Below are 25169 nucleotides of genomic sequence, written 5' to 3'. Positions count from 1 at the left end.
GAAAATAATCCCTATTCTTCTTAAAAGTCTAGAAGTGTATTATCTATAATTTTAGGTATTATCAATGCATAAGATTTTTTTTTAGAAACTTTATTAACAAATAAAGAATATACATTTGCAGACAGTACTATACTCGAGGTGCTGGGGCAATGCATAAGATTATGAAAAACAAAAACTGCATATGACATCATCTGGCAACAGGATCCTTCACTCGCTTGACGTACCCCCAAAATGGACCAATTGGAGGGTAGCATGTTTCCTTTTTGACCAATCGGAAGTCTCGATATTAAGTGGGTGTTGTCAGCTAACCTGCGGGAGGTTAGCCTTGTCAAAACTGGGCACAATTTCAAAAGCTGCTAAAGTTTCTTATTTGCAATTATGACATCCTGGATAAAAGTCGCTAAAGTTACTTTCTCCGTATTTTCTTTTTTCTTCATCTAGCGGAAGGTAAGAGACAAAACCCGAATTTTTATCTATATTTTTTTCCTCTTCCGCAGTAACATTATCAAGCTAGCTAGCAATATTCCCCTAAAGAAAGCTAACGCAATTGTGTTTATTAGATACTTAAACTAACGAGCATACTAAAGACCCTTTTATGTGTGTTTTTTGTGCTGAACGCTTGTTTGCTTCTATATTTTAAATTGGACAACATTCTGAAACAATTTGAGAAGCTAACAGCTAACCGTTAGCTTGTGTAAGCTAACAGCTAACCGTTAGCTTGTGTGATAGGTAGTTAAAGGTAGATTAAGGGCAAACATTTCCTATGTAATATTCAATAAACTTTTATTAGGTTGAATGTCATACAGTATTGGGATATTTTAGAAACTTAAAACAACCTTGAAGTTGATGTTAGCCGGCTAGTTTAGCCTGTTACATAATGCTGAAGTTGTGCATTTGTAACTTCGCATCATAGGTGTACACACTCAGCAGATCTAAGCTTTTAAAGTTGATAATTAGGTCAAAGTTGTTATTACCCGAGTCATTTTGACATCCCTACTATGTTCTAGCAACTCACTCACCCTGTTTTGTTACACTAAATGCTTCACTAGAATGACTTTCTGGTGTTGAAGGAGCGAGAAAAGATTTGGAAGCAGCATTAATGAAAACTTTGATTCCACACACGTAGAGTGTAAGTTTTTGTTGTCTTTTTTTAAATAGTGCCTTTATTCTTCTCCCCAGGTGCATTCTACAATTATGGAGTTTTAAAACCAGGAGCGTGAGTTTTGGGGGGGAAAGGTGGCCTTTCCCCTCAAGTTGGATGGTTGGGTTGCTGGACGTGGAGGTCAGGGGTTTTTGAAATTGTTGCCTTTTTTTTTTTTGTAAATGGTTGGATAGAAAAACTATTTTTGCAAATTTTTTGAGATGTACATTTTTGTATGAAGCGCATGTTAAGTTTTGTATTTATTGAATTCATCATGCCGGTGTGTGCTGCAAGCAGCCTGGTGTGTGTTCGATCCTTGGTCGAAATGGTGGACTGAAGGGAGCTACGGAAAAGGCTCTTGGGGTCGCTAGGGTGCGGTGGAACCTCAACACAAGCACAATTCTAGCACTCCAAACCACCTCGACCGTTTTCAGAAACTTTCCTTTCCTCCGAAAGCTTCTTTTTGTTCTGCAAAAATTAAGTCTCAGTGTTATTGGTTTGTTACGACGTGTCTTGTTTACAATTGTGGGTGTTGGGCTGTCAGAAAGACTCTGTGACAGAAGAGCAAGAGAGGATTTATTTTCTTTGAAGAGGTCAGGATGAGTCTGGCACTTCTGGACTGCACCCCGAAATGCCGGTCCCAGCAACACGCAGACCAGGTGGTGGCGGCGCTAACCAGTGGCTCCGAAGGAAAGCTTCGGGCGTTCCTGGCTTCACACTGCCACAACGCAACCAGCCTGCGCGACGCGTTCGGTCGCACGGCCCTTCACCTGGCGGCCTCTGTGGGAAAGAAGGCTCTGCTGGAGTGGCTCCTGGACGCCAAAGGGGCCGATCTGATGTTGAAGGATAAAGAGTCCGGCTGGAATGCGTTGCACCGCAGTGCCTTTTACGGACACATCCACTGTCTCATATCGTTGGTCAAGGTACGTGTTCACGGATTATAATCTCTTTTGAATTTTGGAGATTTTCTACAAATGATCTCTTCCTCTAATTTTTTTCCCCCACACTTTGCGTTGCTGTAAACATAAATTTCTTTGTTAATTCTCAAGTGAAAGTAAAATAATGCAACGCTGTTGTTTTTTGCTTGTTTTTTTTTTCAACTTTGCCTGAGAGCAGGACAGCAAGACCAAATCTCTATAGCTGAACCTGCAGTAGGTCAAATTAAATTCATGTATTACAAGGGCCTAATCAAAATCCAGATCTGAATTCAATTTGGAATGGGTGACAGGACTTCAGTCTGATGGCTCAAACTTCAGTTGGAGTTTGAGCCATTTTGCACAAAACAGCAGAAATTTATGTTTCCAAGTCTGTAAATTTGTTGACATATCCCAAAAGAGTTGCAGAAAAAGCCCATTCTAAAAAGCATCTACTCAAGCAGGTGGGGAAAAAAAAGCAAATGAAAAAAACTTTATTTGTAGAGAACAAAATGAAAACCATTTAAGTTTTTTTCCCCTCTTATTTCTGTGATTCTTGGTGCTGAACATTAAATCCTAATAAAAATTGGTGATAATTTGACAAAATAAAAAAACAACATAAAATTGAAAGTGAAAGAAGCAAAGAAACGATAAACAGAATAATGTTGTAACACAGAAGTTGGTTGGACTAATTTCTTCGAAAGTGAATATTTTTACATTCATTTATCTTCTCTTTAATTATTGTTGTTATTTTTTGATTATGTGAAGCATGGTGGACCTTTGTCCACCCTGGACAAGGAGGGTCTCTCTGTCCTGGACCTGACGATGAAAGACAGACCAGCACATGTTGTCTTCAAAAACACCAGTAAGAAAATCAGAGGCATTCTGCATCGTCTACTTTTGGACATTAGACTATGTTTCCCATGTAAATGAACATGTTTTTTATTTAGCTGCATGAAAGAAATACATCAAAAGTCGTCTTCTAATAATTAAATAAAACTTCACGTAGAGACAGAGTTATGGCCGTTCTTGTAATGATCTTTCCTTCACTGCAGACCCATCAGAAGTGTACATGTGGGGAAGCAATACTAATTTTAGTCTGGGCCACGGGAACCAGGACAGCCGACATCACCCTGAGCTGGTGGACGTGTTTGCCAGGACCGGAGTTTACATCAAGCAGGTAAGAAAACTCCTCACTTCTCAGGAGAGATGGATTCATCATTTCCTGCTCACTGCGCCGAACATGACTTCTATTGCACCTTGTTTATCAAGAGATTGCCGACATATGTTACATCAATGTTCTTTAAAAAAAAATTGCACGCTTTGGAGATAAGTTGCAAATGAGGGTTAGTAGATAACCACTCCCCTCCCTGGAGCCCAGCATTACACAACCTTCTCCTTAGGGTTCGTCAGCATGTTTTTTTCCCTCATGGCTGACTCATGCTACCCCTTGCTTTTGAATTTGTAACCCTTGGGAATATAGGATATTCTTTGAAAGTTTTAACACTTTTTATTTTTCTTCGATGGAGTGCTAGCAAGCCATTGACATGGATACTAAATGAGTAAATGTTCTGTTTTTTTTTCAAATGTGTTATGTTTACTGTCTCCTGTGGTCTGGTCTCAGTTTATGATGTAGTAGATTTGGGTTGTACAGGAACTGTTTAGAAATTTGAGTTTGCAGAATCTGTTCCCTTTATGCCTAAAAGATAGAAATCTGAAATTTGAGTTTTAACATTTTAAACTAAAAACACACCTTATACTTAGGGAACTCTCTTTGCAGATTTACACAAGATTTGGATCTTTTTACTAAGTGTTTCCAGTAAATCTTTTGGCACACAATTTGACTACACAATTTGTCAAACCAACTGAAGATGTTAAACTTGTGAGGGTGGAGAGTTAACACTTGAACCACCAAGTTCAAGGCTTAACCACAGCCAGATGTAGTCAAACAGAGCATGAACGCCAGCGTTTTGTCAGTGTGGATGAAATCTATTGGCGTTTGAGGTCATTTACATTTCTAGGTGTAGACCAGACTCTTCTTGAGAGGAAATTTAATGGAAAACATTTTATCATTTGCTTCATTGTCAGCAATCTGTTTGGAAAATTAATTTCACCATGCAATTAACTGCTAATAAGTTGTAGATTTGTGTGCAAAAGCACCACTCAACAAATTCCACATTAGTAAAACAGATACTAAATAAGCTATAGTTTTTTTGTTGCTGTTTTTTCTTCACAACTTGTGGAAGTGTTTCCAGGTGATTAGTATTTCACTTTCAAATATCGAGACTGTTTTGAGTCAAATAAATAATTAATCTTTAGCTATTTTCATGTCCTTTTATTAACAGAAGAAACTTTCTCTACATGTTTCTTCCCGCAAAACGGTTTTCTAACATTCCCCGTGGGTCAGGCAGATCCGATATCATGGCCACACAATGACCTGGCGATGCGGAGTGTAGGCTTTGTCTTCCTAACCTAATCCAGCAGGTGCTAGAGGTTAAATATTAATTCCACAAATGACATGCTTTTAATTAAATGAGCTACGCCGTTGTGCACGCGTATGTGCGAACGTCCACATCAATGAGATTCTTCAGGAAACATCCCTGCGCTCTAGTGAAGGCTTGAGGGGCCCAATGTATTAGTAATGATGTTTGCTTTTCCACTTGTGCCCTGGCCTTTTATTGGCGTAGTGTTTTTAATGTCGCTACATGAGAGCTTGGCTGGTTGTCGCGGAGGGAGACACACCAAAGCCTCCAACTACGAGGTCAAAGTTCGAAGTATTGCCCAGTTACAACAAGCTCGCCCAGAATATTGCTTTGTAAAACTACAAGAAGCAATGAAAAATCCTAATTATGTATTTTCCTCCTGTAGGTGGTAGTGTGCAAGTTCCACTCTGTGTTCCTGTCTCAGAAAGGCCAGGTGTTTACCTGTGGACATGGACAAGGTGGAAGACTGGGTCATGGAGATGAACAGACCTATCTGGTGAGGTTTGACTCATCACTCAGCACTTGGTCACATTCCTTTCTCAATAACTACTGAAAAACAGTTATTCTCCTCAGTCATTACTCCTCCTATGAGCACAGGAAGGTGTAGATCTTGATTGTTATAAAATTTGTGTTTTACTTGTTTTGGGTTTTTAAGTTTCCCTTATGTTGAGGGACAAGATAAGAGAAGTGTCGGTGCGTCCGCGCATTCTTAAAAAATCATAACTTCATATGTCTAAAATGAAGGCCTTAAAATATCTTAAATTAATGTTAAGAAAGTAACTTTGCCTTAAGTGCATTAGTCACAGGTCTTGAATTTTGTCCTGACAAGACTATTTAATCGTATAGACTATTGATTTATTTTCTCATAGAACTTTTCTGTCAGGCAAAATTTTCAGTCACACCCAGACATCTACATTTTGTCTGACGCTGGACGATTGAGGCTACCAGTAACTCACTGCTAACATACCCTAGCTAGCTAAGTAGCTCACTTTTTTGCTTCTGTTGTAAGAGCAGATTTAGCTCCAGTTGTTTGGATGAAGTTGTTACATTTCTGTGGAGACGGAAATGGTCTTATTTTTTTTTTTGCTCACAATTGTCTTAAAAAGTCTTGAATCTGAGTGATGGTATTCTATTACATCCAAATATATTCTTATTCATTTACCTTAATTGCATTTTATTTGGATATTTATGTAAAGATCCAATGAAATGAGAATATTATTGAAAACCCCCTTTATTTAAGAGACGTTCACCAAGTGACTTGCTTAAAGGTTATTTTCAAAACCTTCATCTAAAACCTGACAGAGGTTGTCCCAGCGTTGTTTGTCCATGCCCTCAATAGATGGCAGCGTGACCCCTGCAGTCCTCTCAGCTGACCTCACAGCTATTCTCTGGGCCTTTTTGTCTGAAACGTTGCTTCTGTCACGTCAGAGAACGATGCTCTATCAATGGTGCCTTTGTGGAAAGTGGAGAGAGCTGCAGGACTTGGATGCAGCCTTTTTTAAGGTGTGGAAGTTGAAAATGGGGGTTGTGTAATAAATCAATATCCCGAGCTTTGGACACGTTAAGAGTTAAGGGTAACTCTACAGAGCTCAAATTTTCCTTTTATGAAGGAAGAAAGCGGTTGTTCAGAGAACACCACAAGAAGTCATTTTTCTCTCTTTGACACAAGCCATGTAAGAGTTAATAGGAGGATTGTTGGAACTAAATGGAGGGCAATCCTGCAAGAAAAGCTGTTACACAATAAAGGACTTGAGAGTGTGGCGAAGCTTCACATACCAATAGGAGAACAAGTCTCAACATGCAACCGAACATGCAGTTGACTAGTTTATATCAAATAATAGTTGTATGTTAGACTGGTGTGCTCATAGACCAATCTAAGACATCAGTCTTTTCAACAGTTAATAACTTCATTGTTTTGACAAGTTATTGCATCCAATCAGAGCTTCAGCTACTTTGTAAAAAAAAACAAAGAAGGGAAAATAAAAAAGGACTTAAAATTCAGTCTCTACAATGCAAAGACGGTGGAAGCAGACCCAAAAAGATCTGTAGTTATAATTTGAACAACTCCAAAGTTTTTGTTCAGGGACTGGGCACGAATACCTGCCGCACTTTTCATATACCGTACTTGTAAAATAAATACCATGAACTATTTTTCTCTAAGTTCATTTTTAGTCATTGATTTATGTTGGTCCATCACGTCAAATTCTTATAAAATACCTGCAGCTTGCTGTTGTAGTGTGACAAAATGTGGACAATTTAAAGGTGTACACACACTTATGAAGGCACTCTGTTTGCAAATACATATTGACTTTTTTCTGTTTTGTGATTTATTTAAAAAAAAAAAAATCTCCTTTCTGTTTGAAGGTGCCTCGCATGGTGGAGGGTCTGATGTCCCACCATTGCTCTCAGGTGGCAGCAGCTAAAGACCACACCGTGGTGCTGACAGAGGAAGGCTATGTTTACACGTTTGGTCTCAACACCTTCCACCAGCTGGGCCTGACTCCTCCCCCTGCCTCTGCACATGCTCCTAAACAGGTGGGGAGGGGGGGCATCTGACCTTTCAGAACAACCCCCCCAAAACATGGGTCATGGCTTTCCTAATTTATTTATGTTTTGCTTTTGTTTCACGTCATACTTGTGCTGTTTTTTCTTTTTTTTATGTTATTATTATTATTATTATTATCAGGTGTTCTCCAAAATGCTGAAAGGCAGGGCGGTGATCGGAGTTGCTGCAGGGAGGTTCCACACGGTGCTGTGGACCAGAGAGGCGGTGTATACAGTGGGACTGAATGGAGGGCAGCTGGGTAAGACTCGGCACTGAAATCAACAAAACCATTGAAACTATTTTCAGATGCAAAATATGACTGAACTGTCTGGTTCAATTGGGATGAAAGCCTCAAAATGTGGCCACACAAGTGTAAAAATTAATCGAGACTGAAATATTATGCAAAAAAAACAACCTTGGAATTGGAGCCTTGAATAATCTTTTTTTTGTGTGTGTATTTTATAAAATAACTGATGAAAAACATTAAGTATGAAATATTAAAATGCGTAAATGTGATCAGTGTGTAGCTAGTTTGGTATATTTCCGATGGAGTTTTGCACCGCTCTGTGTCTGATCTCTAGGTTACCTGCTCGACCCAAACGGGGAGAAGTGCGTGACGACGCCCCGCCAGGTGTCGGCTCTGCACCACAAGGATGTCGGCATCGCCATGGCAGCGGCTAGTGACGGAGCAACTGTGGTCGTGACTGGGAAAGGGGACGTTTATCTGCTGGCTGACTACCAGTGCAAGAAAATGGCTTCCAAGTAAGAAAAAACAAAAGTAGTTGTAGATATCTCAGCTTGTTTAAAAAAAACAAACACTTAAAGTAACTGTGATGGATTTTTGTTTTCTTTTCAGGCAGCTAAACATCAAAAAAGTCTTGATCAGCGGTGGCAGTCTGGACCATCGGGTACATCCGCAGATCTTGAACGACAGCGGAGGGGAAAAGATCGCCATCTTGGCATTGGATGAAGCAGGGAGAGTAAGTCAGGGCTTCTTGCACACATATAAGCTGTTTACATAACTCCAGAAGCCTGAAGCTACAGATTTTAAACACTGTCCTACAAACACGACGGATCCTGTTTTTCTATATTTTTATCACCGCCTCACTTCCTCTATAGTTATCCAACCCTTTCTATAGAGTTTAACGGGGGAATCTCTAAAAACAGCCGCACCTTTATGGTCCAGGTGTCAGCGATGACTAAGAATTGTATAACTCTCCTGTCTCCATCAGGTGTTTTGCTGGCGTTCGTCTGGCAGCGCGGTGAGACAGTGCAGGTGGGCGTATCCGCGTCAGGTTTTCATGTCCGACATCGCCCTCAGCAACAACGGCATGATGTTTGTGACTCCCGACGGGGAAGGCTTTAGCGGCGTATGGGCCGGGGAGTATAAAAAGTACGGAGAGAAAAAAGGTGAGGAATGACCCCCCTCTGTTCTCCCATTTAATTACATGTTAAAATCCACTAATGAAGTGTTGTGGTTTATTTAAATGCGATGCTTAATCTGCTCAAGTTCTTTCTTTTTATATTTTTGTCAGAAATTTTATGTTGCTGACCTTCTGATTAGATTTTGTTGTTGTCGTTTTGATTTGTTCACTTTTTACCTGGTTAAGTTTTGCTGAACTGTTGATTTTTCCAGAGGTCAGCGTGGAGGTTTCTGGGCCGTCGGATGCTGGCACCATGTATGAGCGAATCCGCCTGGAGAAGCTCCCTTTCGTCCACAGAGCCGTCAGCATCACAATGGACTCCAAAGGACGAAACTTTGGAGTTCTTCAAGCTGACCCCAGAACCAGGTATGAGATCAACCAATTCACAAAAAATTGTCAAACTACTCATCCAAACAAAGTGAAGTAGTAGGGGGGGAGAATTTTTCATTTCTTTCAGATTTTTATTGAACTTTTCCAGAGAAATGCAGATTCAGTAATGTCTTGCTACTTGGGGAAATAAAAGGTAGTTTTTAAGTTTTAAACAGCCAACAGAGTGACTTTTTAAAATGTTGATTTAATGGATGTGGTGAGTGAGGAGTCCAAATATGATATTGGCTTTTGTGCCTAGATGAAGCTGTTCTAAGAGTCACTATTTCCTTCGTCAGAATGTAGTATTAGTATATAGTAATTTCTCATTATGCTGGCTGATTATGAATTTGTCACAGTGTTGACAGTTATAACTCATTAACTCATGTTTGTTTAAAAATATTTGTGGTTCATTATTTTTTGCACCTGTTCAAACATCTTCACCAGTTGTAAACAAGTCCTCTTATTGAAAAATCTGTGTACCTTTTTCTTTATTTTATGACTTATTCTTATATTCTTTAAATGCAATTGTGTTGCTCAAAGAAAATGAGGAATATTATCTCCTATCTAAAAGCTGGGCCAGTTTATTTATTTAAATTATTCTTAAACTAATTTAAGTTTTTTATTTCAGTGTGGAAAAACACTGAATGTATATAAGTGAATTCTAATTATCCACATGGTTCCATTATGTAGGTTTAATCGGATTTCATACATCTCTGGATATGAATTAGATCCATTTGTTTAGTAAAGTGCTTTTTAACTGAATTGAAATTGAAAATGGATCAATTTCAGTGGAAAGTATGAGCTTCAGAGTATTGGAGATAAAAAAAAAAAAAAAAAAACAAGAAAAAAAATGCGTAGTTGATTTGTTGAGAAACAGAAGCGGGATGAGAAATGTCATCTCTACCAATAGGAAGATCATATTTTTACTGGTCACTGCGCCATCTAGGGGTGGAAACGGGGACGTTTTGAGACATTTGTAAAAGGAATAAATGTTTAGAAAAGTGCAGCGCCACATAAGGAAAACATGCAATAAGAATTGTGACATGTTAACTTTTGAAAAGCTAGATGGTGTCTTTCTGCTTTGAGTTCATAGCAAATATAGACCAAATATAATGAGCAGCACAGGAAACAAAATGTCAATGCCAAATCTATTTATTTATATAGCACATTTCCCACAGTCGGAACATTTGCACAAAGTGCTTCACAAAGTAAATGAAGGAAATTTGATGAGTAGTAAGTGAAGCATGGATCAATATATTTGATGTATGTTTTCTTGATGTTTTTGATGATGGGATTTGAGAAAATGTGTTTGTTTTCTGTAATTGATGAGTGTATTATGTTTTTGTGATGTAAAGCACTTTGAACTGCCTTGTTGCTGAAATGCTATACAAATTAATTAGATTTGACTTTAATGACTAGCTAACTTTTACTGCAATCAAGTCAAATCTTCGAGATCTTCACTGTTCAGTAAAACTGCGACAGCAATAAACTTGCAGTATGTAATTATTCTGAAGACCTCGGCACCATATTGTCATGTTTCTAACAGTTTATTCAGCTTAATTTTACAGATTAAGCTGTAAAAATCTTTATTTCAATGATTATTGTTCAAAATGGCTTAATTCCAATCTGTCCAATGTCCAATAAATCTAAAAATGTGTATATTTTTGTTTTTCTTCTCTGCGTCTTCCAGTTTGTTTGAGGTGCCCAGCATCTCTCCGTCTTCCTTTGCCCAGCACTTCCGGAGTCTTCTGGAGGAGGCCGACGAAACGGACAGCATCCACGACGTGACGCTTCAGGCCGGCGAGCGCAACTTCCCCGCTCACAAGTACATTCTGTCCATGAGGTCCGAGTTCTTCCGGAAGCTGTTCATGTCCGAGCGCTGCGGCGTTAACGAGGAGCTCGACAAGGAGGTGAGACGGGGCGAAGACGCCGTCGGGTGTGACTTGTTCATTCTGGAGAAGATCGCGGCGGACATGCTGGAGTACGCTCTGCACTTCATCTACACGGACTCTTGTGAGCTTCTGGTGCCCGGGGCTCGACCCAGAGGCTCGGTGATGTCAACAGGCCAAAACCAGGTAAGCAGAGAGCTATATTTCTTAAATAGTTTTTATTTATTTCTTTTAGGGACAAGATTTTGTTTTTTTTTGCAGTTAATGTGAGAATTGAGCAGCAATTAAAGCCTAATCCAATATTATGTTTCTTAAGATCTATCCCTGAATCAGTAAGAACACAATATTTTTGCTTATGAAGGCTGTTATGACCATGTTGACAGGAGATGAGCTTCCTTTTTATACATTTGTGTCAGACTATATTTCTCTGGAAAGTTTTAAGATTCAGACTAACAAACTTCTTACAGTAAAGTTTGTTAGTGTCGAAGTACCTGAGGACTGAAATATAACGAGGACATTGCTGTGAATGTGTTCTGGATTTGTTACATATCTTAAATAATTTGTATATACGCTGTAATTGACTGTTGTTTTTTGAGTTGTTCAATTATATACATTTAATCTATATATATATTTTTTAACAGTTTTTTTTATTCAAACCTACATAGAAATATAATCCAAGGTTTTGTTGTGTTTTAAAAAATCTGTGCACATTCTTAAAGTCCTTAATTCATGTATATAAAATTAAGGTTTTAAAATATCTTAAATGAGTTTTGAAAAAGTAAGTTCACTTCAAATACGTTAATCACAGGTTTTTAATGTTGTGGTGATAAGACTATTGAATCTCATGTATACTATGGAGTCTTTTTTTTTTTTAATTTCCCCTCAGGACTTTTCTGTCACTCAGAAAAGTCCTGAGTGACAGAAAACATTTAAGTTGCTTCTTTATTGCTTTCTGTGACTTGAGGTGGTCAAGGCTACTGGTAACTAGCTGCTAATATATTCTTGCTAACTAGCAAGAGTATAGTTATATGTCTTTACTAGCAATATCCGGTATTGCTAGCGATTTTGCCTTGCTAATATTACTTGCAAGGCAATATTATACCCTTTCTAGCTAGCAACGTACATTAGCAGCTATATCAGCAGGAACCATTAGTTCTGGTTCCTGGAGTAGAAAAACTGTCCAGCTAGTTCTTTTTTGTGTCTATCATGGTCTAAGTGCAAATTTATCACCACTTGGTTGAATGACGTTCGTCTTTGCCATTGGCTCACTTCTGTTGCCATCCCCTTTGATGCTACATTCATTCTGGCAGTTAAGGTTGTTTCTTTTGCATATTTCTGTCATGATACAGGTCTTAAATTCCATCCATAACGGTCTTAAAAAGTCTTAAATTTGAGTCGCTGAAACCTGAAGAAACACTGCCAAGCTTAATATTCTTTTTTTTTTTTTTCTTCTCCCGTCTATCTTTGGGATTCACGTGAACAAACCGTTTCCTCTGATTGTGCCAGGCTTATTTCATTTAGACTGTGTTCCTCTGTCTCTGCTGGCCAGGACTCTGAGCACGAGAGGCTTATCAGCAGTCTGCAGGACCTGGGGTTGAGAGGTTGCTCGGCCCTTGAAGTGTACCAGTCCCTTTCCCCTTCAACCAAAGGCGACGGCAACAAGGCAAAGAACAAGGGATCCAAGTCGAGCAAAAAGGGGAAGGGAGGCAAAGGTGACAAGACCAGGGCCAGCGAAGGAGGGGCCAACCCGGTGAAAACCTTACAGGCTGTGGCTAAAAATCTGGGCCTGGGGAGCCTGTCAGCACGGTGAGCAGATGTTTCCCTTCTCTAACACAAAGGCAGAATTGATTTAATTTCATCAGTTAATATATATATATATCTTATTTAATTATTCCCATCCCTTCAGGCTGGATGGTGTGAAGTATGAGAATGGAAAGATTAACGTTGTACAGAAGAAAACTGGCAGCAAGCCCAAATTTTTCCAGAAAAAGTGGTTTGTATAAGAGTTCATTTTAGTTGTAATAAAAGTTTTTAAAAAATGGATGGTAAACAATTAAGTATGTACTCATATATGGTATTTTTTTGTGCAGCTCCTATCTTTGTGATGTCACTCTAAAATCTGATGATGGGAAAGAGTTTCCCTGTCACAAAAGTGTCCTCTGTGCAAGACTAGGTAAGAAACTAAGAATGACTGCTGATGGTCATTTTTCCTTACAAATTATATACTGTGTTTTATTTTGCATACCTGAATAAACCATTCAGTTTGTCATGTGTATAGGATATTATAAGCTGTATTATTTTGTAGCAGCATCTGTATCGAGTGCCTTACAAAGAACTCCCACTCTTCGCTTTATTGGGTAATCATGATAAGTATACACAGAATAGTGAAATGAAAGGATGATTGCAAATTATTTTCACATAAAACCATGAATACCACTGTAGGCCAAATTTCAGATTAGTGTTTTTGTTTTAAATCCTTCCACTATAAATATGCACTACTTGGTGCTTTTTCATAAAGTTACAGCAAAACTTGGTTGATGTTGTCATTGTAACACGTCTGTTCAGACATTTTCAACAATTTCTGAACATTTTTTGCAAATATTTTTATCCTCATCCAGCATGTTTCTGCTTTGTTTTTTGTTTTTGTTTTTTTTTGGTCAGAATACTTCAACAGCATGCTTGGAAACCCCTGGATTGAGGTTTGAGATTTGATCAAAAATAAAGTATTTCTGTATTCTCTACCCGCTGAGCGTTTTCTTTAGCAGTTTGTCTGATGACGCTGCTGTGCTCCGTCACTCAGGCAACGTCGTGTTCAGCTCTGGAGATGCCCACCAGCTCAGAGATCCTCCAGGTCATTCTGGAGTACATTTACACAGACGAGTCTCCCACCATTAAAGGTTCTGACTCACATTTTGATTGAGTTTTTCTAACGGTTGCCAGATTGGGGGTTGCTCATTATGGCTTTTATTGTTGCTTGTTCTCGCTCTTATCTCAACAGACTCTCCCAATGTGGAGTTTGTGTGCAACGTGCTGGTTGTGGCTGACCAGCTGCTCATCACGCGGCTGAAGGAGATGTGCGAGGTCATTATCACCGAGAACCGTACGTTCTTTGTCTTCCACTGTTTCCCGTCCACAAGAAGCACTCTGCTATTCTAACCTGTGGGTGTCTTTAAAGGTTGTTTTTTTTTAATGTTAAAAGAACAAATTCATTTGTCTTCCATTAGAAATTTTAAATTGGTTTAAGATTAATTCATGTTAATACAGTTTGGGTTTTTTCCAGTAGGTATTTGGCTAATTTGCATATAAGCTGTTCAATCCAGGCAGTTTTTAATGTTTGAAATTAGTAGCTGGAAAGCCATTTGAGGGTCAGAATGTGAAGAAATCCTTTGGTTCTTTGTTAGACTTTTAATTAATTTTATGTGTTTATTTAACAAAGATAAAAAGGCAAAGTGAAGAAGCAGTGCATGAACAGACTTTTGATTTGAATAGACTCCCTTTTGATCGTAGAATAGTTTGGTTTACAGAGGAGTTCATGATGGACTCGGTTACAGCAAGACACTCGGGTCATCAGCCTTCAGCCACCAGGATTCATTTTGTCTCAAATTAATGCTTTTGTTTTTTTGTGGGAACAAAACTGATTTGTGGGAACATGCTGATTTAGGGTTTTAAACACTTAATATTTGGTTGTTTTAAAGAGTGTCCTTTTCTAAAGTTCTCACTTTGCAGAAATTAACCTTGATGTGACATTTCAACCCTTCTTGCCTGCCTTACTTTGACCTTCCAGGGTTGGGGGTCACTTGCAAAAGAGTATTTCTAATGTCTTTCTTCCCTGGCAATGTTGCAGACCAACATATTCTTTCACATTAATGTTATAAACCTGGGGTTTCAAACTGTTTGAGAGCTGTAAACTTTATTTTAGTTTAGCCTCCTGTTTTTATGCATAAAAAAACACTTCTGGGGCTTTATAGACATGTTTGCAGTTACGTTTTCTGGTTTACTACTTCCTCATGTCACACTCCCCATGCCCCACATTTTGAAAATCCCTTTATTTTTGTACTGCTTATTCATTTTTTATTATTATTTTTGCCCCAATATTTGCAAAGAAATAAGTTCTGAGTTGCAAATTCTTGTTGATTAATGGGGTTCCTACTTGTTGACGCAACTGTAACTTGTAGCTTTAGACATAGTGTGACAGGTGTAGTGAGTGAACGCTGTTGGAACAATACATAAACAGTTGTTGCATTGATGCATATCTCCCCCCCTTCCCCTCAGTGACCCTGAAGAACGCGGCGGTGCTGCTGGAATTTGCCACCATGTACAACGCGGAGCAGCTGAAACTGTCCTGCCTGCAGTTCATCGTCCTCAACATTGGCGCCCTGCTGGAGTCGAAGTGAGAATCTGAGTCAATACGACAGCTTAGTTTAGCTAATTCGTACCACCTTATCAAGTTTAGTATTTTTGATGACAAAGAAAAGTAAGCTTAGAGCTATAGAATCTTGTTATTTGTAGTATTTAACTTAATTCAGTTGGTATTTGATTGAAGTTTTGTGTACATTTGGTAAAACCTTTCTCTATTTATATCCTAACATTAATATCAGTGTGACATTAATGTTAGAAATAAAAGTTTGTGTGTGTTAACTCCTTTATTTGGTTGTGTTGTCCTCAGGGCTCTGGATATCCTCAGTGAGGAAGTCCTCGTTGAGCTTTCTGCGGCTTATAGACGGGCGGTGAGTTTCATACCAGCGCTCCATGCTGTGTGCTCCTTAGGCTTGTTACTAGATAGATGATTGTTTGGACTGGGTTCTGGGAAGCTTTTAGGCTGAATCAATGCCTTTTTTCTCTAGCCTTTCATTAGCAGCTTTTCCGGTTGGACAGAGGACATTTCTCTCCTCTGATCCACACACAGCACGAGAGAGAGATTTATTTTAATGTTAATCTGAAAGAAAGCAAAAAACACAACTGTCTCATTCATTACTTTAAACAGCCGTTGGGTGTGTTTTTTTTAGTCTGTGGAACTGCTTGTTTTCAGATCCCTGCTATGCAACGGCGAGTTATCACGCCGTATCCTGGAGCACCAGACCTCAGTGGGTATGAGGAAGAGGACTTGGACTCGGCGTTCAGCCCCAGACCAGAGGGAGAACTGGATCAGACTTGCAGGTACACCAAGCAATAAATACACTAGTTAATAAACTTTTTTTATTGCGCTGAATGCATATGTAGCTTTATTCAGAAATTGCAGTAGGAAAGGTTTGCAGTTTTATCTGTGCCATAAAACGCAAAAAGGTTCCAGTTAGAACAGGGGTGGGCACTCCTGGTCCTCGAGGGCCGGTGTCCTGCAACTTTTAGATGCATCTCTACTTCAACACACCTGAGTCAAATAATGAGGTCGTTAACAGGACTCTGGAGAACTTGACTGCACTTAGGAGGAGATTCAGCTGTTGGATTCAGGTGTGTTGGACCAGGGAGACATCTAAGAGTTGCAGGACACCGGCCCTCGAGGACCGGGAGTGCCCACCCCTGCAGTTAGAATCTTACATGCACTCATCATGGGAATGAATGCTGAGGTTGGGATTTTAATGATTGATTTTGAACAGTTCTTTTTCAGGGCATACTGATTCTACTGAAACATTATTATTACTAGTAGTAGTAATAGTAATAGTAGTATTTGCTTTTGTGTCAACAACTGGCAGCAGAAATGTAATTGTTATTGTAGATCGGAATCTCACAATTTGCATAGAGCTTCAATTGTATATACTCTTCTCTTTTGAATTTATGCAAATGTTTATTACACATAAACCTCTACTCCTCTGTAGGCATTAATAAGCTTATTGCAGAATAGTGTTTGAATATATGATCACTATTTTGGCAGAATTTTATTTATTTATTTTTTAGGCACTTTAAAAAAGATTCCACAGATGTTTAATCAAGTTGAGGTTATGACCGTTCTAAAAACATAATACTTCTCTGCTTTATGAATTTTAAAACACAGATTTAACGTAATTACAATGACGGTTAAAAAAACCAAACAAATAAAAGTCAGATTTAAAACTGAAATACAATAATTATTGAGGCACCTTTATTAAAATAAATTAAACTATCTGGATATTGAAGACAACAGGACAACACTTTCAAGTGTCCGTGTTTTATCAAATAAATTGGTTTAGTTTTTTTAAGTTAAACATTTAATTTCTAAACATTATTCAAATACAATGAATTCATCATGAAACCAATTTTTTTTCTTCTTTTTGTAGATTAGTCCAATCACTATCTTGTCTGTCAAGATAAAATTAACTATTCTACTTTCAAGCCAGTGTGGAAAATGGTTCCAAAACCCCAATTAATTGTTCATTAAAGTGAACTAAAAACACCAAAGTATCACGCTATATTTAAAAGCCTGTAAACGACAGTTTTTATATGTGCGAAACACACTCTCCAAAACAATATTCTGATCATATTTATTCATCTTCCGTTCTCAGAGAAGTCCTGTGGAAGAAGGCAAAGGTGAGGGCAAAAAAGAAACCAAGGAGACGCTCTGACAGTTCAGGAGGCTACACACTCTCTGAAATCATTCAGAGCCCTCCTGCTGCAGGTACACGCACACACACACACACACACACACACACACACACACACACACACACACACACACACACACACACACATTTGTACCTGTATTTTGTACATTTTGCAGCAGGTTGCTTTGGTAAGCTGCCTTTCTTCTTCTTTTTGTCCAGCGGTGTCTCCTGTTCTGGTTAAGACGGGGAAGGCCAACTCCACAGAGTCTCTGCAGGAAGTCCTCACTTCTGACTCAGAGGGCAGCTACATGGCAGTCGGCAGTCCCAGAGACATGCAGTCTCCTGTCTTTCATGACAAACCTGAGGTTATTTTACATCTTTGTTAAACTGTTGCCTAGAGGAAACAAAAAAATAACTCTAGTGGTTAATACTTTAATTTCTGGTCATAGTTCACCTTAAGCTTTTAAGCGCTTACATTCTGACAGATTCTTTAAATTGTATAAATATTCTTGAGTGTGAATTTCTAAAGCTACTGCTAAATCAAGTAATGTTCCTGGTTATTTCTGTAGGATGAGCGAGGGTTCAGTCAGAGATTAAAGACTCCACCCAGCACTCCAACCTCCCTGAGATTCAGCCTCCCTGTTCTCCCTCCAACTCCCCCGACCTCCATCCCCAAAGACCTCCCCAAGCTTATTGCGTGGTAAGGAATATTTTCTCCATGATTCCCGCATTTTATCACTTTTTAATCGAGACTTGGTAGAACTATATCTTAAGGCAACTGAAATGTAGATGGTGGATCTATGGCACCGTTTCCTTGATGCCAACGAATCTGTTTCTACAACCTGCAGTCCCGCTCACGCACCTCCAGTGTTGGATCTGAGAACCATCATGGATATGGAGGCCAGCTCTCTGCAGACTCTTGGTGCAACTCCAAAAAGCCCCGGAGTGTAAGGAGACGGCTTACGTACTGATTGGATCAGGGCTGGAACGTGTAATTGTGACAAATCGATTATTGGAATAATCATCAACTGTTTTTTAGTAGTCGATTAATCATTAACTGGAGAATGCAAAGTCAAAACAAGGCCATGTGCTTGTTTTTTCCTCCTGTAGGATGTCCTAATTCAGCTCAAAGAAAAATATTGTCAGCAGTAATTCAGCAAAAACTCCATAAAAAACATACACATTTTGGATTTAAAATAATAATAAAAAAAACTTCCTTGTAAGTCTTTTTTTACCAAGAACTCCTCAAGTGGCAGATTTAACTTCAAGTGGTTCAAATCCTATTTTTAAAAAATATGTGCTTTTGCTTTTCATTTATTAATCGGTAAATCCAAAAATAATCAACAAATCAGCCCTGCACTGTATTGGTGTTACGCTGAGCGGACATGGTTAAGCTTTTCACATATTGATGTTAGAAGTATCTGTTTAGCTGCAGATGTATCCTTTGCTGTAAATAATCAAGTGTACACTAGATGAATGCTTTGTTGTTGCATTTTAGGCAATAAAATATTACATCTTTTAAGGCATTTCTAATTTTGTATTAAAATTTTTTATAAATTCCAAATTGTGCCAATTCATTTAGTTGGTTAATCGTCTGAATAATCGATAACTAAAATAATTTAGTTGCAGCACTAGAGCAGATGCATTTACACAACTAGACATGGTGTTTTTAAGATTAATAAAGGCATATGTGCTACGTTACGTTTAGATTTCATTGTCCTAATTCAGGTGTGGGCGTGTGTGTGTGTTTTTCTGTGTGCATGCAGGGTGACCTCCAGCGTCAAACACCCTACTGTTTCCTCCAAACTGTCCCAGAAGCAGAGGAAAATGTTGGCTATGGCCAGTAGAGAGGCCATTGTGGACTCACCTCCATCTAAATCGGTTCCCATAGCGACGCCATCCAAGAGCAGCGAGAAGGCCTGGTGAGCCAACTGATTTAAAAAAAAAAAAAAAAAAAGTAAATTGTGCTTTTATTGTGGATGTTTGTGGGACTCTTTTTCTCAACTCAAAGCTTTTTGTCTTTGTCGATATTCCAGTATTTTCTATTGCATTTTCTGCAGGGCAACAGCTGTCCAGTCCCCTCCTCCTTCATGTTCATTTCGGGCTCTCGTGGAGGAGGAAGAGAACCGTTCAGCCAGAGTGGGTCACACGGGACCCCAGCGGGTCCAGAATGCCCTGGGGACCTCCGCCAGCGCCACGCCCGCTGCCCGGAGGGTCACGTTCAAAAACAACGAGAGCGGCGAGCCAGAGAAGCCCACTGGGTGAGCAGAGTGCTTTCACATGACTACCATGTCACCATGGCAACAGATTTTTACTTAAATAAATTAAATTCTTTCTAAAGAAAATTTAATACTGGTACAGGAAGATATTTTAAATATCCAAAATAAAACTCAACAACTAAAGTCGATAAATAAACCCTTTTTCTTCCCCACACACACACAAGACACCATAAATAAAATCCATTATGAAGTCTGTGCAAATAAAATATTAATCATCAAAATAGAAATTACTGAGCTCAATTGAATTCATCGTGTGACTTAATGGCTTATTGACAGGCCTGCACATTATCTAATTTAACTGGCTCAAATATAGGCCTGTCATGCTAATATATTTACAATACTTTGTCCCTGAAGTTTTCGTGATTAACGATAATATTGTTGTTTTTGTGACCGTTTTCAAGTAAATGTCAATAATAATGTCATAATAATGCAAGATCACGTTCTCAAAGATCATCACACTTTAATTGTAATAAGCATTCAACACTGGAACTGGAAAACATTTTAAACATCAAAAAATAAACACAACAGAAAAAACAAAGTAAATTATGAAGTCTCTGTGAACAAACTAAAATAAAAAAAAAGAGGTTAGTTGAGACAAAAGCACCAGACTGAAGACTTCTGTCATCCAGCTTTTGGTAAAAAGAGAAACAACAATAAGTCAAGCAAATGTAAATTGAGTTTGTTTTATTTTACCATGAGATTAATTGACTTCTTGCTTATTGTGACAGGTCTACAAGGGCATTTTAAAAAAAATCCTACACATTGGTTGGTATTGACATGAGTAGATCTTCTTGTTTTTTCTGCTGATTTCCACTTGAAGGCACTGTTGAGGTATTTATCACGCTGTCATCACAGTCTGCGGTTTTTATTTTCATCGCACTGCATTTCTACTTTATATTATTGCTATTGGTGGAGTAAATATGCTTAAATTGATCTATTATAACTGCGGATCCAACATAGAAACATCATATTAACATGAATGTAGTTTTTATATTTATTTCAGAGCAGGAAAACTAAACATTTTTCAGACTAATTTTCATAAGAAGTGGTGGGGAGGAAAAAAATAAAAATAAAATGCCGTATGTTACTGGTGGAGTCGTTGACGTTAAGTGCTGGGGTTCCTGGAGGTTCTCTGCTTGGGAGGCATGGAGTGAGGCAGGGTACTCCGATCTGGGTGACCCCGATGCAGCTGGGTTAACCTGCTCGCGGAGTCAGAGTCACCCTAACCTTTACAGCCTCTCTTGACAGCTGGATAAACACAGTACACACACGCACACACACGATATCCTGATCCGGGGAAAGGTTGTGCTTTGCTGTTTATACGCCATCTGACCCCCAAAAGACGTATGATGTGATTATCATTTGTTTACTGGATTTGAAATCTCCTGCTTTAAGCAGTTTTCATCCTGGATTGTAACAAAAAATAAATAAATACATAAATAAAAAAAACTTATTTCTGGGTGCTAAGCAGCTGTAAGACTCAATCACAAACGATAGGGGCAGTCCTCGCGTCACCACGGATCACGCAGAGCAGAGAGCCGGTTTAACGTCGAGTCAGGAAGCCCTGGATAATCTCAGCCGTGCGTTTCCAGACCCACAGTCCGATTCAATAGAGATGCCTCTCTAATCTTTGATTTGACATTTTTTCCGTCTTATGTCTTCAGCGTGTGCTTCCAGGGGAAACTCCTGGTCGTATCATTACACTGCCCTGGCTGCAGTATCCATATAACTGAATGCTTCTGACCACATTTATAGTGCTTTACATAACCACTCATACCTCTTGTACGTTTTTGCTACATTACTGCCAGGAAATTCAATTTATTTCATTGGGATTTTTTTTGGCGTATAATCATGAAGTTGAAGAAAAACGATCCCAAAAATGTGAAAAGTTTGTCATGTGTTTGCATACAATTCCTGAGTGAGTCAATCATTTTTAATATCAATTTGATAACCAATTCGATTTATTATGTTTGGGAATATTTTGCTGAAAGATGAACCCCCTGCAAATAATTTTATTTTCACTTTTAGCAGGTTCTATGCGCCAAAACTCTTCAAAGTTGACAGGAAATTTGAATGCATCACTAAGGGTAACAAAGTGTTACTGGAAGACATTATTAACAATACTTGAACACCAACTATTAAGTCTCAAAACAGGCAAACATAAATAAAGTACAATAAAGACACAGTTTTTGCGCAGATTGACTGAAGGAGTAAAATTAGTCAAAGTGTTGCCACGCAACTGTCAAAATCCATTCCGCAACCTTATCCAGACGTTTTGGCGCATAAATGAACGCCTGAACTAAAGCAAAGTCGGAACGAAATGCGAGAACGATCGCCATCCAGAAAATCTGTATAATCTCTGGTATGAAATGAAGTCAAAGCGTGGAGTTATCAGGACGTCCCTCGTAGCTCGGTGTGCAGCGCTCTAACCCATCGTGTGCGTCTCCTCCCACGCCCTCCTCCCCCTCAGGCCGTGGGTGCTGGGCGCCGTGGGCAGCCCCCCCCTCTCCTCCCTGGTGACCTTTGCCTCCATCGTGGAGGAGGAGAAGCAACAAGAAGCAGCGTTGATCCGCAGCCGAGAGAAGCCGCTGGCACTCATCCAGGTAGACAACAAACAAACGCACTCCCTCGCTCCCGTTTTGATTCTAAACTAGGACAACATGGTGGTGGAATGTCTGCTCCTTTTGTCAGCAATCTGTTCCCGTCTGGCAGATTTATCTGTTTAACATCTCCGTCTTGCGTTGCCGTCGATGCCAGACTACTGCCACTGCCTTCACTAAACACTTTTTTTCCTTTTTTTTTTCTTTCCTCCCCTATGTGGCTTTCTGGTTTCCATTATCTTAAACGCTCCTTTACCGCCAATAGACTTTCACCGTCAGCGTTTCCCGTTTTCACCCACAAGTGAATTGTGCTTTTGCTGAACACATTATCGCATCTCATAATCTGTGGGATGTTTTGCTCCCCCCTCCGTCTCCCTCTTCCTGCAGATTGAAGAGCGAGCCATTCAGGACCTGCTGCTCCACTACAAGGCGCGGGACAACCCAGACGAGCTGATAGCGGTGGAGACGACGTCCAGAGGCCCGATGGCCGCCCCAACCTGGCACAAACACTAACGACGGGCGAACATCAGCATACCGTCGGAGCGAAGAGTTTGAATCCAGATCCTCCCCACTGTGTGTTTCTGCTCTGCTGCTGCTCCGTGTCTTGTTTATTTCAACTTGAGAGAGCGACAGCTTCGCGTGTCACAAAGCGCTCCCAAAGCAAACGTCTTTTAGAGATCGTAGTTCTCAGCGAAGCAGAAATACGGCGCAAACGACTTTCCCTCATAAATCTCCTGTCGCGTGAAGTTCCCAAAGAATCGGGAGTTTAAGCTGCAAAGTGGGTACAAACTAAACAGGGGGCGTGCGTGTGTCTGATAAGTTTAAGTTCTTGGTTTAATTATGAAAATTTAAGAGTGCCAAACAGCAGCTGGCAGAGCTTCAGCTGTAATTAGTGGGATATGTCGTAGAGGTGCACCGATCGGCGTTCTCCGGCCAATACCGATTTCTTTCTTCTTCTTTTTTCTCTTTTGAGGTTTGAGTTGCTGATTTAGATTAGTATCCGTCAACTAAACAATATAGGCCATACAGAAATGTGCTGTAGGTTTGTTGGTAGATGTAATGTAGTAGTTGAGAAAATCCAACGAAAAATGAAGGAATTGCAAGTTTACCCTTTTCCGCGTCAAAGCACAAGTCCTTCACTTTTACCCGAGTTTTCACAAACTGAAACTGCATCAGCATTTCAGGCATTTAATGAATCAGAAAAATGCAGAATTTTCTTTTTTCTTTATGCATATTTCACCAGGCGTCTAAGGAGAGGTCGGCCTTCTGATCTTGTCAAATTGATGGATGTGTCCTTTTTTCTTTTTCTTTTTGATGACAGATTTGCTCAGCTGTACTGTCACCAGTAAACTATTGATTATAAGATCAGCGTCCACAAATGACAAGTGGTGTAAATACATGATTTTATATAGTTACACGTGAATGCCAAACAAAGTGAGAAGGCATATTGTTGCGACGCTGGTTTAAAACTGTGATTTAGAGACGGCAGCGTGCGGATTTAAATCTTTAGTTCAGTAAACAAAAGGTTTCTTTTTTTCTGGAAGCCATTGTGAGTTTGGTACTTGAGCTTCAGAGCACATAATCTCTTTACCTACCAAAAGTTTTTGTTTTTGTGTTTGTCTAAGACGTAAGGATGTGAAAGCAAAACTGGCATGCAATAAAATAAAGTAAAAACTCATCTGTTCAATGAGCTTCGCGTGTATTTTCATATTGGATTTAAGTGATTTAGATTAAAGCTGACTTCCATTGTCTCAATTTTCCATCAAAACATCCAATTGGTGTTCTTTTTTGTCGGAAATAAAAAAAAAAACAACATTTATCTCCCTCCCCCCCTCACATCTCATCATGCTACATCGGCCCTGAATGAGAGTGGGACCATTATGAAGTCTCGGTCTGTGATTAACTGTGATGACCCTGATCTCGGCAGAGGGGATGGTGATTGAGGGATTTTATTGGCCGTAATTGAACACGGAACGTCGCGTCCGAAGTCGGAGAGAGACGACTCATGGGGAAAAATGTTAATGACGGATTAGGATGTATTAGCCGGGGCAGAGATGACGCATTAGTTAGAGGGGCAAACGTCTTCCTTTTGACCTCGTGCTAATGCGATGTGCTGGGCGATTTATACTTTTTCAAGTGGACTGCTCATTGTGTTTGTGCTCGGAATAAAAATGTCGGTGTACAAAATGTCCTGAAATTGGTTTATTGGGCAATAAGGAGCTCTCCTTTAATGCGCATTGCTACCGTCAGTCCTCAGATTTTTTTTAAAATTTAATACGCGCGTCTTGGTTTTTGTCACAACCCGTTGGATTATTGTTTAAATTATTGTACGTTGGTAATATAAACCGATTTCAAATTTTGCTAAAATGGTCAAATAAACCATAAAAGATATACAAAATATATATTTTTTAATTTTCAGGGACAATTCTTTTTTACATATATATATATATACATTTTGAAATGGCGGGGTTGTTTGAGGCTCAATAAATACAATATCAGAGTTTAGGATTTTAAACAAGGACATTTTCTTTCATTTTCATCAATTCAAAGAGCAAAATTCATGTTCAGTTCTAGTTGAATTTCAAAATCCTCACTACAAATTATTGGCAAAGTACACAGATGAGCAGCTTTTTGCAATGAAGCAAAGAGCTGTTTGAATAGCTTAGCAAAGCTGTTAGAAATATTTCTCCACATCGGACACTTTTAATCACCACTGCACTCTCGACATTATTTTTCAATGTCTTCAACATAGCCATCTTTGGTAATTAGGAGTATACATTTGTGTTATGACCCGCTGCTTCATAGTCAGTTGATGAACTGGAGGTTTTAGCCTATCAGACACAAACTTGACTGTAGGCGATTGGTTGAAAAGGTCTTCAGTTTAATAATAATATTAAGTTCCTGAGACACAGCCATCTTTTTTTTTTCCAAATCCATCCAAAGATTTTCAGCTTTATTCACTGCAAAAAAAACCCACCGAATCATACCAAGTAATTTTGGTCTATTTTCT

The 25169-nt window shown here is 39.2% G+C and overlaps 1 protein-coding gene across 1 annotated transcript; it reads left to right on the top strand.

Moving 5' to 3' along the window:
- Positions 1-282: 282 nt before the first annotated feature.
- ibtk (inhibitor of Bruton tyrosine kinase) lies at positions 283-23929 on the top strand. The gene is made up of 29 exons (XM_005809653.3): positions 283-447; positions 1180-2064; positions 2824-2920; positions 3111-3235; positions 4924-5034; positions 6903-7073; positions 7225-7342; positions 7665-7845; positions 7940-8063; positions 8316-8493; positions 8720-8873; positions 10567-10951; positions 12315-12571; positions 12672-12758; positions 12856-12938; positions 13427-13464; positions 13566-13662; positions 13764-13865; positions 15038-15155; positions 15432-15492; positions 15795-15922; positions 17242-17354; positions 17500-17645; positions 17850-17980; positions 18129-18227; positions 19047-19202; positions 19341-19541; positions 22030-22162; positions 22547-23929. The coding sequence occupies exons 2-29, from the start codon at positions 1741-1743 to the stop codon at positions 22670-22672; spliced, it is 4044 nt and encodes a 1347-aa protein (XP_005809710.1). The 5' UTR covers positions 283-447; positions 1180-1740; the 3' UTR covers positions 22673-23929.
- The last annotated feature ends 1240 nt before the right edge of the window (positions 23930-25169 follow it).

This window comes from Xiphophorus maculatus, chromosome 3, assembly GCF_002775205.1.
Source record: "Xiphophorus maculatus strain JP 163 A chromosome 3, X_maculatus-5.0-male, whole genome shotgun sequence".
NCBI classification, from domain to species: Eukaryota; Metazoa; Chordata; class Actinopteri; order Cyprinodontiformes; family Poeciliidae; genus Xiphophorus; species Xiphophorus maculatus.
This window is presented reverse-complemented; position numbering and strand designations above follow the sequence as displayed.

What these genes read in the sequence shown, in the direction of transcription:
- ibtk (XM_005809653.3), top strand. Translation starts at nt 1,741, where the DNA reads ATGAGTCTGGCACTTCTGGACTGCACCCCGAAATGCCGGTCCCAGCAA. An exon ending in TGTTGTCTTCAAAAACACCA is followed by an intron (nt 2,921 to 3,110) that starts GTAAGAAAATCA and finishes CCTTCACTGCAG; the next exon opens with ACCCATCAGAAGTGTACATG. An exon ending in CCGGAGTTTACATCAAGCAG is followed by an intron (nt 3,236 to 4,923) that starts GTAAGAAAACTC and finishes TTCCTCCTGTAG; the next exon opens with GTGGTAGTGTGCAAGTTCCA.